Here is an 18,684-nt window from a genome sequence, read left to right on the forward strand (position 1 = left end):
GCTATGTGGCTATGCTAACTAGCGCTAGCACTTATCCATGATAAATAAAAATCATCCACTAGATCTTCAAATCTGCAGACGTGGGAAGTAAAACCGACCTCTACCGGAAAGGCAGCAGGACCTTTCTGAAGGATTGGTCACAGATTTTGTGTTTCTTGTTTTATTTGACAGTATGTCGACGTGTGTCTTGGTACACAGCTACAGCTATGAACATGTAGCTATGTAGCTATGCTAACTAGCGCTAGCACTTATCCATGGCAAATAAAAATCATCCACTAGATCTTCAAATCTGCAGACGTGGGGAGTAAAACCGACCTTTGTGTTTATTAAGACAGCCTACAACTAGAATGCCTCCCTCCTAAGCTCCTTGTTAGCACACATTTGTGCAGGTAATGAAAAACGGAGGGGGGATTCAGTATTATTTTGTACAGTCTATGGGGTGAACAAGCTCTGAGCTCTGACTCCGTGACAGACCGGATATTGTTGTTACGTAACAAAAACACGGAAGTCTGAAACGGCTTGTTTTAGACACATTTACAGAAAGGTGTAGAAATCAAAACAGGGGCAGAATGGATTTTTTTCATTCTTGGGGGGTTTGTAGACATGCCAGGGACACATATTTCAGGTAGAGAACCATTAAAAAGTCAATTTTGCATGATATGTCACCTTTAAATGATGTGCATGTCATTCAGGCAATGACTCACGCTGCTAACGCTGTAAAGTGAAAGTTCAAGGATACAAGACTCAGGGCACAATTTTAATTAGATACCTTCATAAATATTAGCTTTAACTATCTCGTTAACTCACTTTATAACCCAATATAATGAAGAGAATTTAATTATCTTGTTAAAGCAAAACAAGTGTCGGACATCCTCACTGACAAAAAGTCCTCTCAAGCTATGGCAAACCAGTGCAAACCAATCTATTGACATAATGTTTCTCTAAATGATGTATTAGCATTGATGAAATCTAACTGTGTGATTCATATTCCACCCACACCTCCATGGAAATAGCCATAAAACAAGTTCCTGACAAAACACCAGGTTTATTGATGATACAACCAAACCATTCACCATGTCTTTATACAAACCTTTTGTATCAGCCTGGATTAAAAGATACTTCTCTGACTAAATTATAGTAACATATTGACGTCTGTAGATATAGAAAAAAATAGGAAAGTAGTGTGTGGGTGTGTTATCAGCTACTGCAAAAGGATTTACTAGAAGCAACTACGATAAGCCACTACTTAGCCAAGCTGTGAGACCCATGCAGACGCACACTATCAGGAATAACAGAGAGGGACAAACAGAGCCTGATTATATACTTCTACAGTAACATCCTTGAAGTTCATAACCACAGATTAAATTCAGTTTTTGTGATGAATGGTCGAAGAAACAGAAGAGTTTCCATTTGTAGGTGTATTTCCTGATTCATGGCTCATACTGTAGGTATCTGACTTTTAACACAGTTTAAAAACTTTTCATCATGAGGCTTCTTGGTACGAGTGCAAACTTTGACCACATAATGGATTTCAAACTTCATGTGTAAAACTTATCACATTATTGCTACATTAAGAGTTCAGCAAGTTTGAAACGCATAATTGTTACATGCATATTTTATTTTGATGTTAAATGAAGTCGTGACTTTGTCTGTGAGAAGTCCTGGAGGAAAACCCATCTGACTAAAACCCTCCTGACTGTAACTTTTTCACTCCCTAGAGACCTGCAGAAATAATCGCGGATGCAAACATTTTTAAAATAGAAGAATCATTAACTCAAGAATAATTCACAAAAAGTGCCAGATCAAATGGCCATGCTCTCTCCAAATCAACCTGTTTGTTATCTTTGGTTCTGTTTTCTACGGGTCTTACTCTTCTTGTACTTTATCCACTTCACTCTTCCTGCAGCTACACTCCAGTAGTCTGAGGACAAACTACTTGGACTTGCTGTGAGATAATATCAAGGAGGGATAAATCTCTGCAGCTTTTTCTTTATTCAAATAATCAGACCACAATCTGATCCACCCTCTGCCCCAAAGTAAGCCTCTGGTCCAGCTTCAGCCTCTGACTACTGAAGCTGTGAGAAATGATCTCTGGAGATCAGTGAGACTCTGCTTCATAACAACAGGATGGGAAACAATTGGTGGTGCACTGAGATTGAATCACAGATCAGGAGCAGAACACACTTTGACCTTCTGGAGCCCAGTGCACCAGGTGGACGTGCACATGGGTGTAACCTTACGTCTGACTTAGAGCTGAAAGTTACGACCAACATGACGCTGTGTCCTGTGAACCATTTAGACTCCAGTCCTGCTTGTGATACACCTGGGTGTAAGTTTTACGCCTAGGACAGAGCCAGCAGTCAGACTAGCAGGCCTGTTTAAGAAAATACAAACCGGAGAACTAACTAACCATAGACCTTTCTGAAGTCCCTGAGCTCCCTTGTCTTGTAGGTTCCTCTGGATCTCTGCCGTAGACAGCCTGCTGCTGTGGACATGCTACACTCCAGCTGCTACAACTTCTACTATCCGTCTCACCACTATCATCCCTCTCTCCAACTCGGTCTCAGCAGATGTGTGTCTAACATGAGTCTGGTCCTGCTGGAGGTTTCTGCCTGTTAAAGGAAGTTTGTCCTTGCCACTGTAACTTGCTAAATGCTGCAAAGTGCTCTGCTCATGGTGGATTAAGATGAGATCAGACTGAGTCCTGTCTGTAAGATGGGACTGGATCTTATCCTGCCTTGATGTTGGGTCTTTGTTACAGAACATAGAGTACAGTCTAGACCTGCTCTTTTTTGAAAGAGTCTTTAGATAACATTTGTTGTGATTTAGGCTATACTAATAAAGATTAATTGATTGATTGATTGATTGATTGATTGATTGATTGATTGATTGATTGATTGATTGATTGATTGATTGATTGAAGAAGGATCCGTCATGAAACTTTGAAAAAAACATGATGGCAGCGCATCTTGTTTGCAGGACGATCAACGAAAAGGCATTAAGTTAAGGGAGGGTAATCTGTGGTCGGGAACTACTCACTCAGTGACACAATGTTAACTTTATTAAAGTAAGTAAGCCTGTTTTTAATTTATTAAGGAGGTCTACAGCAACCACAGCATGTACCGAACATAAACGTAGCACTGTCTGTCCTGTAGATGGTGACTGCTCTCCGGTTTCATGCAAACAAAGCCATCAGCTCTGGGCTGTTGATGCTGTTAAGTCCTGTCAGAGTGTGGGAATTCTCTCTAAACATGTCATTGATTACGCTGCTTTATGGTGATGGCTTTCCCAATTTCCATGTTGATAGCTTTGTTTGTTTGTGTTGGTGGTTTTACATTCTGCAACTTCACGAGCATTTCACTGTCCATGCCTTTATTCTCTTTAGAGTCTCAGCTAAGTCTGACATAAGAGATAAGACCGACTTATTAGCTCTGTATTGAACAGCTGATTCACATTTGACCTACAAAACATCTGGTTTAGGCGTAGCACCAATGTTATCTTGTCCTGTTAAAATAAAGTCTTGTGCTTGTGTGGCTTGTAAACTCCGGGGATAAACATCTTCCTGACCCGCTGGGCCACACTGAGCCTCAGCTCTTTGAGTTCCTTTGAGATACAATCATCTGCTGATTTGCGAGGCCAAACTAAATCATTGAACGGTGTTTGGCAGACCGATGTATTCATAAAAATGAGGGGATAAAGTCCCCAAGTTAAAACATAGGCCTTATGTTCTAACTTAGACCGGATACATGTCTTTCATGGCTGAGGGCCTTACCTGTTCCTGGAGGGGGGCATTTGTCACAACGAGGGCCCCAGGCTTTGCCCACACTGCAGCAGCAAAGCTGTTTGCTCAGCTGGGCAGACACTGGGTGCAAACACTGCCTCCCTGAGCTGACCAAACGGAAGCAAGCCCCCTTCTCCTCTTGGATGGCAGGCGTGTTGGCTGAAGAGGAGCGCAGGAGGAGGACAAAGAGGAGGAGAGGGAGGAAGTGGTGCAGGAGACACACATGGTGGAAGAAAGGACAGAGAGTAGAGAAATAAAGAGGTCCCCTTCACCAGAGCAAACTTTTTCTGAATGAACAAACTAACTACTGCCACAAACACAGCCTAAACACATTTCTACAACAATACAGGAGCATCAAGAAAACATTTCACAGTTAGAAGTCGCACAAACAGTTTGAACACATTTAAACACAATAAAGCACAGACAGCCTGTAGGAAAAAAAAACATGAAACACATCTATGTTTTCATGCCAATGCGTCATGCACTTCATGCACACACATCTAAGTGAAGCGCTGGCTCAGATAAAAGCATGCAGCAGAGTTTGGATCAGTCTGTGCGTTTCAAGTCTTATGGCTTGATCCAACATCGTCACAAGATGCCAACTGGAAGCTGTTCTGCGTGGAACACAGACAAGATAATGACCTCCAAGGGGAAACAAAAATGTTTGGTTCAACTCGTCTTTTTGACTGAAACATTACCTGGAATAAATCATCTCAATACTGGTTAAGTACTTGACCTATTCTGCCAACAAATTATCAGATTTGAAAACATCAGGAATGGCTTGTAAAAAGATTATCTGGAGCTGAAACTAGCCGTGTAGGCTGTCGATGCTCACCGCACTGATATCTGGGATTCTCCACCTCCTCCATTGGAAACACATGAACGCTTAAACACAACGGTGATGTGGAGTATTCAGGCACAGCCATATTTTGTGCACTTTTGAAAACGACTCTCAGCACTCAGTGGTAAAGAAAATAACTCAGACACTTACAGCAGCTCAACATTTTGAAAAAAGTGGATGTTTTTTGAGAAAGAGAAGTTGAGGTTAACACCATCCTCATGTCTTTGTATACAGAGATGGCTGGTTGGTTACTCAGGTAATGATAGAGCATGGAGCCAGGAGTAAACATCTGCCTGAGGCTTGTGTGAAGAAAAGTAACACATCTTTTAGAGTTGTTTAGATTTGCAAACTTGGCACCCACTGGCTGACCACGACATGGCGTCTAAGAGTGACCGCCATTTTTCAGAGTACTTCCTCAACGTTAACACATTAATCACGATGCGTTTAAGGTCAGAAATCAGCGTGGTTTGTTTTATCTTCTGCCTTTTTGTCCCTTTTGGCACACCATAGACAAGCCACTGCTCTTACTGTCGCTGTGATAGATTTTAAAAAAGACACTTTTAAAGGCACATTTCACATTCGGCTCAGTTAACAAGTCGAGTAGTATTCACTTTTTGTCAAATGGAGTTCAAATATCACAGTAGAGCAACCACCTAACGAGCTAAGCAAACAATGCAGACAAGCGGTAGCCTCCGGCCGCGAGAATTGAAGCCAGTGCAGAAGTGTTAAAAACTGCAGTTCATTGAGTGTCCACTTGAGGCTTGCTCCAGAAGTACTGGAAACCACATACACACTCATTCAAAAAAGCTGATCTTTACAGCAGAAAGAAACATGTTTACATCCTGGTACAAAAAACGAGTATAGTCTGGATAGCTGATTTCTCGATCGGCACACACTGTACAGGGGGGTACATTTTTTGATAATGCGGCAGTTTATAAGATATTAAGATTACTAGTTTCCCATTATGAGAGGCACAGCTGACTTGGTTGACAGGCGGGAACACTGTAGCTGTTGGCTAGGAGGCTCAAAGCCCGCCTCTTTACCTCACACTTGCTCAACAGCTGCTTGATTGTGTTCAACATTTCCAATATGGCTCCCGCCAACCTGCACCTTTAATGTGTAACAGTGTTATTTATTAAGTAATAAAATATAAATTAATTTCAATCATTAATCTAAAAGTCAAGCTCATGAAGAATATTTTTTGTATTCCTTTTATTCCCAAATAAAGATACAAGTGAGAGTAGTCTTACATTGGAAATATAAACTTGAAAATGTTTTGAAGTGAGTTTTAAATGTGTGATTAAAAGTTCCCTCGCTTCCTGTGTAGCTGAACGTTATTGAAACACGTGATAAAGGATTTCATGACCAGGAGTTCCTTCACTGTGTTGTCATGGTTCACTGTCGAACCAATGACTTGCATTAACTTCAGACCAACTTTCAGCATCACTTTATCACTTTTCTGTTGTTTCCTGTTTACAGTAACAAACAAAAGCTTAAACTGTCCTCAGATGTAGACTCTCTGGTTTCTGAATGGCAAAATGCCCGATATGTTCCACTTTGTTACTCTGAATGCAGACCTTTATTCAGCAGAGAAGCTACCAGACGCCACTTGGAATACAAAAACCCAAAGTATCTCTATCTCTGTTTATAGCAACATATTTGATTGACTTCATGCACTGATATGAGATTAATATAATCCTCTTGTCTTACTATAAGAGAGAAACCAGATGATCCTGTTTCCAAACATGCTGACGTTTTAACACTTCTTGGTTGTTTCCCTGCCTGCTTCCATATAACCCTTCTTTTCTGAAGTGACTACAGTCTGCTGTGATTGAGAAAGGAATACGTCTTTATTATTCATTAAATATCTCAAATAAAACCACACAGTTCACACTGCATGCACTCTTAAATACACGGTGGGAGACCTCTCTGCAGAGGAGTCGTGTCAAGGCTAAGTACAGTAGAAAGGTAGAAAAACTCTTGACCATTTAACATTCCCGAGAGTGAAGTAAACCCCATCATTTTGAAAGAAAAGAAGTCTGAACCCACCAATTCTCTTCCTTACAGTAGGCCATCTGGCCAAAATGAGTAAATAGGCAATGATGGCCTTAGCCAGGAGGGAAACCAGAAAAAAATCAAAGGCCTCTCTCTGCAGGTTTTGTCTGTAGAAACAGGACCGACTGCCAAAAGGAAAACGATCCCTGCAGCTCTCTGCCAGTCTGGTGTTTATGGTAGAGCGGGGGGGAGACAGGCCCACTCCTGAGTAAAAGGCAGATGACAACCAGCCTGGAGTTTGCCAAGCTGCACTCTGGGACTGTGGGAGCATAAGGAAAATGTTTCTGTGGTTCGATGAAACCAAAATTAAGCTATTTGGTCTTGCCAAGAATCTGCATGGCGGTTGCAGCCTCTGGCTCTGTGTTTGCTTTTCATCTAGAGTGAGTCAGTGTCTGAGCAGGATTTAGGTACAGAGATTTAAAAAAAAAAAAAAAAAGTATATTAGTAAAGAGTTCTCAGAGAAAACTTCTTCACACTGCAGCTTTCAGGATGCCCCAGAAAAAAGACTTGGTATAACTTCTAAAATCTGTCTCTACAAGACCTTTTCACGATAAAATAAACAGGAACCATCTACCATTTCTTACACCATAAGAGAACTGACAGGTAGTACAGTATGTCACTCTTACTTCAGGCAGTGGTAGGCCAGGTGTAAGGTACAAAGACACAAGACTTAAAGTTGTCTCCAGAGCTTTCTTTTTTGAATTGGTGAGGGCTGCACAACATGAAGCGAAAAATCGTGGGAGCTTTTGAGAAGAGACTCTCATATAGTCGGCCACCTTTTATTTCTGCACCATTAATCATACCAACCCTGAAAGTCAGACAACAGATCAGAATTCATGGAGACAGATCTGAGGGACAGGAGGACTAACCTCTATGGGTAATCAAACCACGTATCCTAATATTTGTCAAACTTTGTTGGGTATAGAAACTAATTTGCTTACTAATCTAAGCATGGTATGGGCTGTTCACACTACACTGCAACCATTCAAGTGAAGCTAGAAACATCACCTGGCTGAGGCTTCAGGTGGAGGGAGGAGAGAGGGTAGGGTTTGAATCGTTTGGGCCTTCCTCCATAAGGAGTACAATAGCATGGGTTAGAGAGGTTTTCCTGGTGATTATTGTTTGTGACCATGGTGTCAATTTTAATTGTTATGCAGATGACACCCAGTTGTACCTACGTGTATGTAGTGCCAGATAGTAGGGAGACCCTAAATCTTCTGGTAAACTGCCTCTTCAGCATCATAATGTTGATGAGTGGAAACATTCTTAAATTAAATGAAGACAAAATTGAAATTCTGATATTAGGTAGAAACACACAGAGAGAAGAAATTAGAAGCAGCCTTGGAAATCAGGCTCTACAGATCAAGCCAGAAGTAAAACACCTGAGTTTTATCTTAGACTCTGAGCTGAACTTTGAACATCTTTTCAGTAACGTTACTAAGACAGCCTTTTATCAGTTAAGACACATTGCAAGAATCAGACCCTACCTCTCCTTGAAAGATGCTAAGACAATTTCTCATGCCTTATTTTCTCACATTTATTGGAATGCACTGTATTCCAGCTTAAACAACAAAATGACAAATGATCCGCTGCAATTCATTCAAAATTCAGTTGCAAGAATTTCAACCAAGACCAGGAAGATGGCGCATATGAAGCCAGTTTTTTGCATCTTTGCACTAGTTACTTGTGACGTAGAGGACATATTTTGAAACTCTTGTACTTGTTTTTGAAGCAAAAAATGATGTATCATCTTTATGTCCTTCAGATTAGTTGTAATAGTTTGTTCCAAACCATTCACTGAGGTCACTTAAGGCTGGCTTGTTAAGTGAGCCACAAACCAATGTTGCGGTAGCAATACATAAAAGATTTCGAACGCACTCCCATCACAGATTAGACGAGCAACCTCAGTACATGATTTTAACAAGCAGCTTTTTTATCTTCTATCTGATCGATTTTTCTTTTACAAACTTTTTAAAGGTTTTATATCCTGATAATCCGTTCAATCTATCAGTTGTCTCATCTCTTTTAATGTTAACCTTCTGACCAACTCTCTCGATTCTTTACAGGACTGTTCAGGGAGCATGAAAATCCTTCCATGTCCAAGAATACTTTCCAGTCGTGTTGCTCATAGCTGGATTTGTCCTCGATTGCTAAAGGTCATACTTGTGAGCTGCAGACTTGGACGAGTCCATCAGTGTGGTTTTCGTTCAGCAGTGAGCCCTGCACTCTGAGCGTGCGCCTCTGAACAGCTGATGGAGGAGCGCAGTCACATTGATGAATTTTCAAGTCTCCTCTGCTGAGCTCTTTGGATTAAACCATGATGGTGATGAATGGACTCTTGGCTTTCATTAACCATGAGATAAAAGAGAACCAGAGCACAACCCCAACCCCGTTATAATTTATCTCACACACAGACAAACACGTGTACACACACGGAGGGAACACATGCTCGCAGCACATCAAGGGGAAACTAATGACCCACATTAATGATCAGTCATGTCCAAGACTGATCACTCTGGCACTTGTTGCTTTTGTTTCATCTCTTTCTCCATATCCTGCTCTTTTTATGTAACAAACATGACATGTGCTGGGTTAAGATATATCACAATACATGCTTGAAGGGCACTCTTATTATGCAGTCAACTCCATGCGCTCACACATGCACTGTATTCATATGCACATCATAAAACACACATTAAAGCTGTAGCAGCATTTCCAGCAGCCCTGCTGTTGTTGGGAGAACAATGAAACGTGTATTTCCCACGTCTGCTGTCTTTAAGTGACGGAACATTTCAAACTCATATCAGAAAGCCTTTGTACGAGCCAATTTGCACATCAGAGACCAGCATGCAATAGTGGTAGTTCATGTCTGTCAACATAAGATGATGGCTCAGTGTTGAACAGCAGTGTTCGTGTTCTGGGTTTGGATGATTTTAATGAGAAGCTGTAACAGATAATGTTAGACTGCAGTACTTACATATGCATGTGGTGAGCGTTGGGTCGGGGACAAAGCCGGGTTTGCACATGCACCTGTAGCTGCCCACGGTGTTCATACAGTTTCCATTGGGACAGACGCCCTGAAGCTGGCACTCGTCTAAATCTGAGAAACACAGAAGAAAACACGTCAGCGGAGGGAATTTTCACCACATCTCTCATTATCCTTCATGTCATACCACAGTACTCTCTCATTGTGCAGTTTAGCAGAGTTATGACATGTTTTAAAGAGAGCTGTGAAGACAGAGGACGCCCTGAGCCAATCATAGCAGCTCCTCAAAACTCAGGTGAGATGATTTTAGAAGGCTACAGCTGTTACTTTAATGTGTGAGGTTCATATTTTGAATCAACATGTAGAAATAATTCAGTTTAAGGGAGGACTGAGTGCTACCATATAGGCATGAAGCAGTATGTCAAACACCTGGTATTGATCAACACCTCATTTACAACCCACAGATGCATTATGGTCTTTGCATGCTAGAGGTAGTAAACCTTACTTACTGCCAGTTTAAGGGCTATTATCTACAGCCTCAAGGCTGATTTATCAACATTAGTCCAATGAACAAGAAACAAGCTTACAAAGCACGCTGAGTCAGAGGATTTATCTAAGTTATTAGCAAACAGGCTTAAAGTGCGTATTTAGAAAACCTGAGAATAAGACAAGTGCACTGTTAGTTTTAGCAAAGATTTGTGAGGGATAATGTGCCGTGAGCGGGTTGTTACAGCCAATCATAATCCTGTCAGGGTGAGCAGGACTCCTTCACAAAGAAGAGAGGTGTTGTCTCACCCTGTTGGGATGCCAATCTGCTGTGATAATCATCTTGAAAGAGAGGCACAAACTATTGATTCAAAGATGATTGATTCATACAGCTCGATAGAAAAGCCCCTCAAGTTCCTTGGTTGGAAACTCTTACATGGTAATGGTGTGTCCAGCCATATTAGCTTAATTGCAGGTCTGATTAACATTCATCTGAACTAGGGATGACCACAATTAATCGATTATCAATTAATTGATTGTTAAGAAATTACTCGAAACACACATTTTTGTTATCAATTTTCCGTCACGTGGGACAAACATCATGTGGTCTCATATTACACTCATCTATCAGGGAGGTGTTTTAAGTTTAAAGCATGTTTCGATGTGAATCAGCTGTTAAAGGTGTTGCTCACAGCGGAGACGCTCAGCTGGCGGCTGCAGCTGCCCGTCAGGTCTCCACGTGCGCTTTTTAAAAGAGGATCAATACAAAACTGCTGCCAACAACAACACGGACACAAAGGTTGACAACTTTAAACAGGATATTTCCACCTTTGGATACGAAGGCAACAGACAGGTGGGAAATACTGGTACGCTACGTTTACAGACCAGCAACATCAGAGCCATCTGGGCTTTTCTCCAGCAGGACTGATTATGACCCGGTTGCACTCCTGGCTGACACCTGACCGAATACACATGTTTATTTTTCTCAATAAGAACGAGTAGGCAGAAAACTGGACCCCGAGTCTGAAGTACTTTTCTGTTAGTATTATGAGCCTTCACTTTATAAGACTATGTCCACAGAGAATATTTTTATGAGCCTGATCGTTGATATTCAGCGTGTCAAACATGTGCTCGTATTCAATCCTGTCAGTTATATGCATTTTATTGCTGTAGAAAATAAAATTTAGGGGGAAAACAACGTATTTGGCATTGTTTTTGACGTAAGAATAATAATGGGGTTTTTTAATCAATTAATCGATATTTGATCGTTAACTTCTCCAAAAATCGATCATGGAAAATACTTAAAATGTACATCCCTAATCTGAACATTTTCATTCACGTGGACTCAGAAACATTAGTGTTCTTCTGATGGCATCCTGAACTGTTGCTTTAGATCCTGATGAAAACCTTCTGCAACTCTTAAAGTCTGGTGACATTTTCTTTTCTTCTTCGTTCTTCTCACCTGACCCGTCTTTTAATCCTGCCTCAGCTTACGCCATGTTCTGTTTTGTGTTTGTTTCAAGTGTCTTCCTTAATTTGGTCCACATCTCTTTCACACAGCCCCTCGTGTCGTTAAACCCCCATCTCTATTTCTGTGCTGTTCACCTCCTCTCTTCTTCTTCTCCCTGCTGATGATTGGTCAGCCATTAACCATGAGTCGTAAGTTTTGTGCACTGATTTAAAATGCTAAGGGGACGTTTTTGCCACAGTGTCAACAGGCAGAGGGGAAGTATGCCTCAATCCTTAAGGTAAGGTACTGAATTAGCGATAGCATCCATAGAAAAACGCTAGTACTATCCTTTGAAGCTGCAGTAATCATCCATGTATTTGTATTAACAAAGCCCCTATGTGTAATATGAAACAGGTACTCTTCCTCAGGGGTTCCCAAAGTGTGGGTCGTGACCCCCTTGGGGGTTGCAAAACACAAATGGGGGGTCGCGAGATGTCTTCCAGTTTTTTTTTCTTTTTTTCGTAATAATTTAAACTTGCTTATTTTACCCATTATTGCAAAATGTAGACAGAAATAGTAGTTACGTTTGAAATAAAACCCTGCAAATAAGCACATTTCATTAGTTTTCTGCCTTTCTTTGTTGCCAGATGACTCCTAAAGTTAGGGTTAGGGTTAGCTAACAGTTGATTAACAAAAGGATCTGTAGCAGCAGGTTAATTCACAGCAGCACAGGAAACACAGCCACATGTGCATGTAGGTTAACTCATTTTGAAGCAACATTTAACCACTTCAATGGACAGTGGAGGTCACAAGTCTTTGGCAACTGAATTTTGGGGTCGTAGGCTGAAAAGTGTGGGACCCCTGCTCTTACTGATAAATATACATTATTGCCCAACTCTACAGTTCCTGCTCTACAAAGCATTATAGCCTCTTTTAGCCCGTTGTTTTTGCACCACTCTCTGACCTCTTTGTTGTCACTGATAAACACTATTTGAGGATGTATGTGGGTACAGCAGTACTTCAAACTAAAAGCTGTCTTATGGTCAACATGCTAAGATTCTCCCCATGACAGTTCATGATAAATGTGTTGAAATATAAGGCAAGATTAGTTTGTTCCAACAATAATTCACACAACATTTCATTGAAACCTATCAAGAGTTACTGAGGCACTTCAGCTAACACTCAGATGGGGAATTGTGGTTTTAAACACCACCTGCTATCCTCTTTTGGTGCTGCAAGAAGAGCCAGGGGATCGCCACAGTCAGTAGAATTAATCCAGTGAGGTTTCTGACTGCTGGAGCCTCATGTGAATCCTGCTCTAATTGTTGAGATACGTTTGACTCTGGACCACACTGTGGATCTCACGGCTGAATAATATTCATATCCCTATACCAGAACTGTTTCATGTCCAGTCCCAGCTCGGTGCTGATGTTCTGAAACTCCACTGTGAAATGTGTGGGGTTTCAGTGAGCCCAGATCCTTCAGTGAGAACACACTTGGCCCAAATCGCAGACTGTGAGTCATGTCTGTAACTCACCATGACATCCAGCTTATAGGTGGAAGGGAGCAAAAGCTTTTCAGCCAGTATGGTTTAATAGGCTGCTGACAGCCTGCTTGGTTGGTCTTTTATTAGTGAGGTGCACTGTGATAATTCTGTTACTAAACTCAAAGATGCTTTTATTGCCAGACAAACATTTGTCAGCATTGGATTGGATCACTGCCTGCATGAAAAGAGCGAATAAAATGTGTGCCAGACAATGCATCACACTCTGCCCCGTGGACAGCAAGTTATCGCTCATTCAGCATCAAGACTTTCCCTCTGAATCGTCCACGTTAGGCCCGCTAGACCGTCCACTGGTGGGACAGCTTCAAAATGAATGCTCACTGATTATTTGGGGCTGCAGTACATATTAGTACGTATACTTTATAATATTTATACCACATAGGTGGATCCTAAATAATTTGAATAACAGGAAAATGTACTTTTTTTTAAATAATTTAATTCAAAAAGGTAAACTTTCATAACTTCTACAGTCATTGTATGCAAAATTAACTATTTTAAACCTTTTTTCGTTTGAATTTTGGTGATTTGGGCTTCTAGCTCATTAAATCCAGAAATCCGTTATCTCAAATTATTAGAATACTTCCTGAGATTGATCGAAAATACATAAATGTCCAACTTCAGAAAAGTTTGTTTAAACACCAAAGACCCAGTTGGGGTCCCTTTACCATGAATTACTGCATCAATACAGGCTGGCATGGTGGTGATGAGCCTGCAGCACTGCTGAGGTGTTACTGATGCTCAGGTTGCTTTGATAGCAGCCTTCAGCTCGTCTGTAATTTTGGGTCGGGTGTTTCTCATCGTCCTCCTGACAAATATCTCACAGAACTCTATGTGGTTCAGGTCAGGTGAGTCAGCTGGCCAATCAAGTACTGTAATATCATGGTTAGCGAACCATTTGGTGGTAGTTTTGGCGCTGTGGGCAGGTGCTAAGTCCTGCTGGAAAAGGAAATCATCATCTTTATAAAGCTTGTCAGCAGAATAATGAAGTGCTCAAACATCTGTTTGTAGACGCTGTGTTGACTTTGGACTTGATAAAACACAGCGGACCAACATCAGCAGAGGACGTGTCACCCCAATTCATCACAGACTGCAGAAACTTCACACTGGACTTCAAACAATTTGGATTCTCTCCTTCAGACTCCAGGACGCTGACTTTCAAATTAAATTAAAAACTTTCGTCCACTGAGCAACACTCCAGTTACTTCTCTCCTTAGCCTGCAGGTGAGACATTTTAAACACTGTCTCTGGTTCAGGAAGAGGACTAGTCTACTACTTGTTCATCTGGACTTTAACCCAAAGTTATACTAGAGGGCTGGTAGGAAATTTCCCAGTGAAGTCTGGTTGAAAACTCAGCATTTTGCATTAACACATTCAGCTCATCCAAATAATTTCAGGATGTTTGTTCAGGTGAGAATAAGGCATTAGTGAAGAGGACGGTAATGATGAAATTAATCTCAGTGTGGATCAAACAATCAGAGAGGCGAGGAGGCAAGAATGGACTTAAATCGATGGTCTCTGTGCTGCTCCTTTTATTTTGTACGACAAACAAAAAGATTAAAGATAACGATGATAATCCAATATGGTCAAAATGACTTACTTTCAAGTGTATCTATTTTATCATCCTTCACTGAATTCAGTGATTCACTTAGCTCTGTTTGTTAGGAGCTACTCTTCTTAGCCTCAAGATATGCTTTGTCTTTGGCCTCTAATCTGAGTAGATAGAAGGAAATCCCTCTGCTCTGAATACAGATCAAATGGAAAAAAGGAGGCGCTGTAAGAAAAATGACACTAACTCACCATCTTAGCATTTTGTGAAAGCCAGACAGCTCCACATGAAGGCCTTAAGTGCTGCAATTATGGGTCATTCTGCATAAAGTAAAGTCAGTGAATCTGAGGATTATATTCCTTTTTTGAGATGGGGAAAATGTTTCAACATTTAAAACATTTAAGGCACTGAGGAGCGCCTCTTGAGATGGAAACAATGGGGTCTCTGTTGAGCTGACCTTAAGAAACACAGATTCAACTTAGCTATACAAGAGAGGACGCTTTCCTTCTGTAGTCTAGAGTGCATTTGATATAAACACATACCTTGCAATTTTATAAGAAGTATAAACGCTCAGTGGAGAAACCCATCCCATCATGCCCTCATTATTCTCATAGTTATATAGTCTATCACATGGCTCCTGATGTCCCCACAACCTGAGAGAGATGAGGACAGACAGTTTTCCTTATCTCAGCACCTCCTCAGTGTTTTCAATGTTTACACCAGACGTCGTTAATTTCAGCCACTAAAAAGTCCACATACAGGAGTTAGGTGGTGTAGAAACCTGGAAGATACACATAGATGTCTTTGCAACTCTAAGCAGCGTGAACTAAAGGTACGGACAAACTGAAGTGTGATTTGGTGATGAAGGGTGAAGATGAGAAGTCAAAACATCACCAGCATGATTCTATATTATTCTGAGAAGGACGTGAATGTGTGGACCAAATGTCACAGCGTAGTCTTTAAAACAGCTTTGATCAAAGAGGAGGCTCCCCTTACCTTGGCAGTGAGAAGCGTTGATTCTCTTGTATCCCTGAGGACAATCGATCAGAGGGATGGCTGGAGAATAAGAGAAGGAAAACATGTCAGTGGATCTCAAATAGAATGAATGAACACTGAACATATGTGTTTATCTCATCAGATTAAATGTAGCCATGTTGTTTCTGTTTGTACTGCCGACTGCACACACACTCACTAACATTCAGTGGACAATGATATCAAATGTCTTCTCAGTCATCCTGCAACTCTGACCATCACTAAGTAGCAGAAATCATTTTAATCCACCGACAACGTGGACTCACTCCTTTATGCTCCATATATTTGAAAATGTCACTCATTTAAAAGAATCTTAAATGCATTACTGTTTTGTCATGGGTTACCTGTGTTCACAGATATTCACATGGGATAGGATGATTAGTTTTGTGCTATTTGTGAAACTGCTTCAAGTCTCATTCAAATTCAAACACTCACTCATTTATTGATTCACAGTAAAAAGTGGTTTAAGAAAACAGATTGAAGAGCATTTATCGATCTGTTTCGACTTAAAGGTTTCGACTGTGAGGAGTTTTTAACTGGCTGTGAAAGTGACCGAAATTAAAACGGATTCCTCTTTATGAGCTGAGCTACAAAAGAAAAAAAGACCAGCAACAACAACACTGACAGTCTCTGTACAGCCATTTATAATGGGGGGGGGGTCGGACCAGAAGATTGACGGCAAACTGAAGAAACAGCTTTTCTCAACAATTTCCACAGCAAATGTTCAAAGTGAGGAATACATCGAACTGTGAGAAAGGAGGATGAGATTTGTTTTTGTTTTCTTGCCATGAACAGAAAAAAAACAGCTGTTATGAGACATACAGTATATCATATGTATATCTTTGCCCATTAGTGCTTAGATTCTTTCCAGTGTGATGATTTGTGAATCAAATAAATGTAATGAAATTAACTTTATGGACTTGACTTTTAGATTCATCATTCAGATAAACGCTGCAATGCTGCACCTGTGTGGTCTGAAACCATGACTTAAAGGGAGGAGACTGCTTCAGAGTGCTTATTCTGTGAAATACAGTCTTTATTTTTACTTATTTTAAAGGATAACGCCTTCAGACATTAACACAATATGAACGCGACAGTGATTCCCGTTCATCCCCAGGACTGTGCTGGGTCTCAAACTCCTAAATGGTGCCCACTGACATCGGTCTGAGCTGAACCTGAACCTGTATGCTTAGCACAAAGGTGGTAGCTCAAACTCAAAGTGATAATTTAATCCCAGTGCATATTACTATTGACAGCAGCAGCATGAAGACAACAGGCTGAAAGGGACGGGATGAGCAGAAGATAGCTGTTATATTTGTATGAAGGTCAAGTGAGGAAGCATATCCAGTCAGCTGGAGAAGAATCTGGTGATGTTTAAAGCTTTCAACTCGTCTGTCCAGAAACAAACAGCAGCTACTAAAAGATGAGAACATTGTAGTGTGACATATTTACATAACTTTGAATTAACTGAAGTAACTGCATAGATTTAATTTTAATTTTCACACCCATATCTACAAACAGTGCTGCATAATAGTTTTAAGGTGACTATAGTAACTGATAAAGAGGCAGATGATGAAGGGATGAATGAAGAAGTGATTAAAGAGGAGTTCAAATGAGACATTTCCTAACAGGGGGAGAAGGAGCTGCAGCCTGCAGAGCTGTAAGCTGTTCAGACATCCAGTAGCTCACGATAATCCAGACTGAGAAGTCAAACTCTGTAAAGCTCAGCTGCAGGTGGGAGACCGGGCCGGCTGTAATGGTGGCACCAGTGGGGAAGTGGTACTCAAATACCTTGTATCAATAAGCAGATTGATATTTTGCTAACCAGGAGAAAACAACAAGGCCATGTTTGTTTGACCAATAAAGCCAATATATTTAGCTACCAGCAGCAGCAGCTACCTGAGCCTCAGGGGCACAATAGACTGTTTCACAACTCACTGTACAGCAACACAGAAACTCATGCCCATGCCATTCCTGAGCCGAGCAGAGGGAGGAAAACCCTCTGCTACTGCAGTGACTCCCACTGAAATATGCAGGGCTCACATTTCTTTCTCATGGTGTTAAAGAGGCACGAGGGCTGAGAGCAGGCATGATTAGAAAAACATAAAACTGCTTCATCAGCTCTGACATGATCGAAAGGTTTGATTTGGAAAACGCATCAGGAAGTGACCTTTTCACCCTCCCACTGAAACCTGTCTCTGTCCACCTGTCTGTTACAGTTCAATGATGCTGTGAGATTGTGAGATCGTCTTGTCCCTGTCCTCAGACACGGTACAATATGTTACATCATGGATCTGTGACGCCATATCTCTTCTGGCAAAAAGTGTGGTTTTGTCTCAGCTGCAATGTTTATGAGCAGAGTGGAGGGAAGTGGGAACTACAGAGGCCAAATCCATGCCTGCTCATCATCTCTTGCACTCTGCTCGCTGCCTGAACAACAACTGAGGCTCCTGCAGTGCTCATTACAGGGTTATCAGAGTAGAGGAGGGACAGCAAGAGAAAATGTAACAAACAATAACACAAGAGTGAAGAATTTGCAGTGGGCTGTACCAACCTGAGGGCTTGTTCATGTTTTTAACGGTGCGGTAGTTTTGTGACAGAAGGGGAGCTGTCATGAGTTGTTTTCGTTTAGTTTGTGTTGTCCTTGTTTTGTATTATGTCTTTGATTACCTGTTTTATTTTCTAGATGTACCTTGTAGTGTTTCAGTTGTTTCTCTGTGTATTCTGTGTTTCTTATAACTTGACCTTATGTCTTCCCCGTGGTTTTACTGTTTCATGCCGTGGGTTGTGAAGAGTGTCCTGATTTATTTTGTGGTTGTGTCTGGTCTTGTCTTACTTCCTGTCTTCATCTGTTTTCCCTCCATTGTGATTGTGTGCTGAGTGTTTCCACCTTTGTCTCATTTGTCTCACCTGTGTGATTACCTCTTTGAGTATTTAGTCTCT

At 41.1% G+C, this 18,684-nt stretch overlaps 1 protein-coding gene across 2 annotated transcripts in view; it reads right to left on the bottom strand.

The window, feature by feature from the left end:
* Positions 1 to 18,684, bottom strand: part of ltbp1 (latent transforming growth factor beta binding protein 1) — a 159,277-nt gene that overhangs the window by 48,707 nt on the left and 91,886 nt on the right. For both annotated transcript variants that reach the window (XM_034682485.1, XM_034682484.1), the window contains exons 9-11: positions 15,706 to 15,765; positions 9,655 to 9,777; positions 3,773 to 3,940 (exon numbers count right to left, since the gene is read on the bottom strand). In XM_034682485.1, coding sequence (XP_034538376.1) covers positions 3,773 to 3,940; positions 9,655 to 9,777; positions 15,706 to 15,765 — 351 coding nt within the window. The remainder of the gene's footprint in view (positions 1 to 3,772; positions 3,941 to 9,654; positions 9,778 to 15,705; positions 15,766 to 18,684) is intronic.

This window comes from Notolabrus celidotus, chromosome 4 (genome assembly GCF_009762535.1).
Source record: "Notolabrus celidotus isolate fNotCel1 chromosome 4, fNotCel1.pri, whole genome shotgun sequence".
NCBI classification, from domain to species: domain Eukaryota; kingdom Metazoa; phylum Chordata; class Actinopteri; order Labriformes; family Labridae; genus Notolabrus; species Notolabrus celidotus.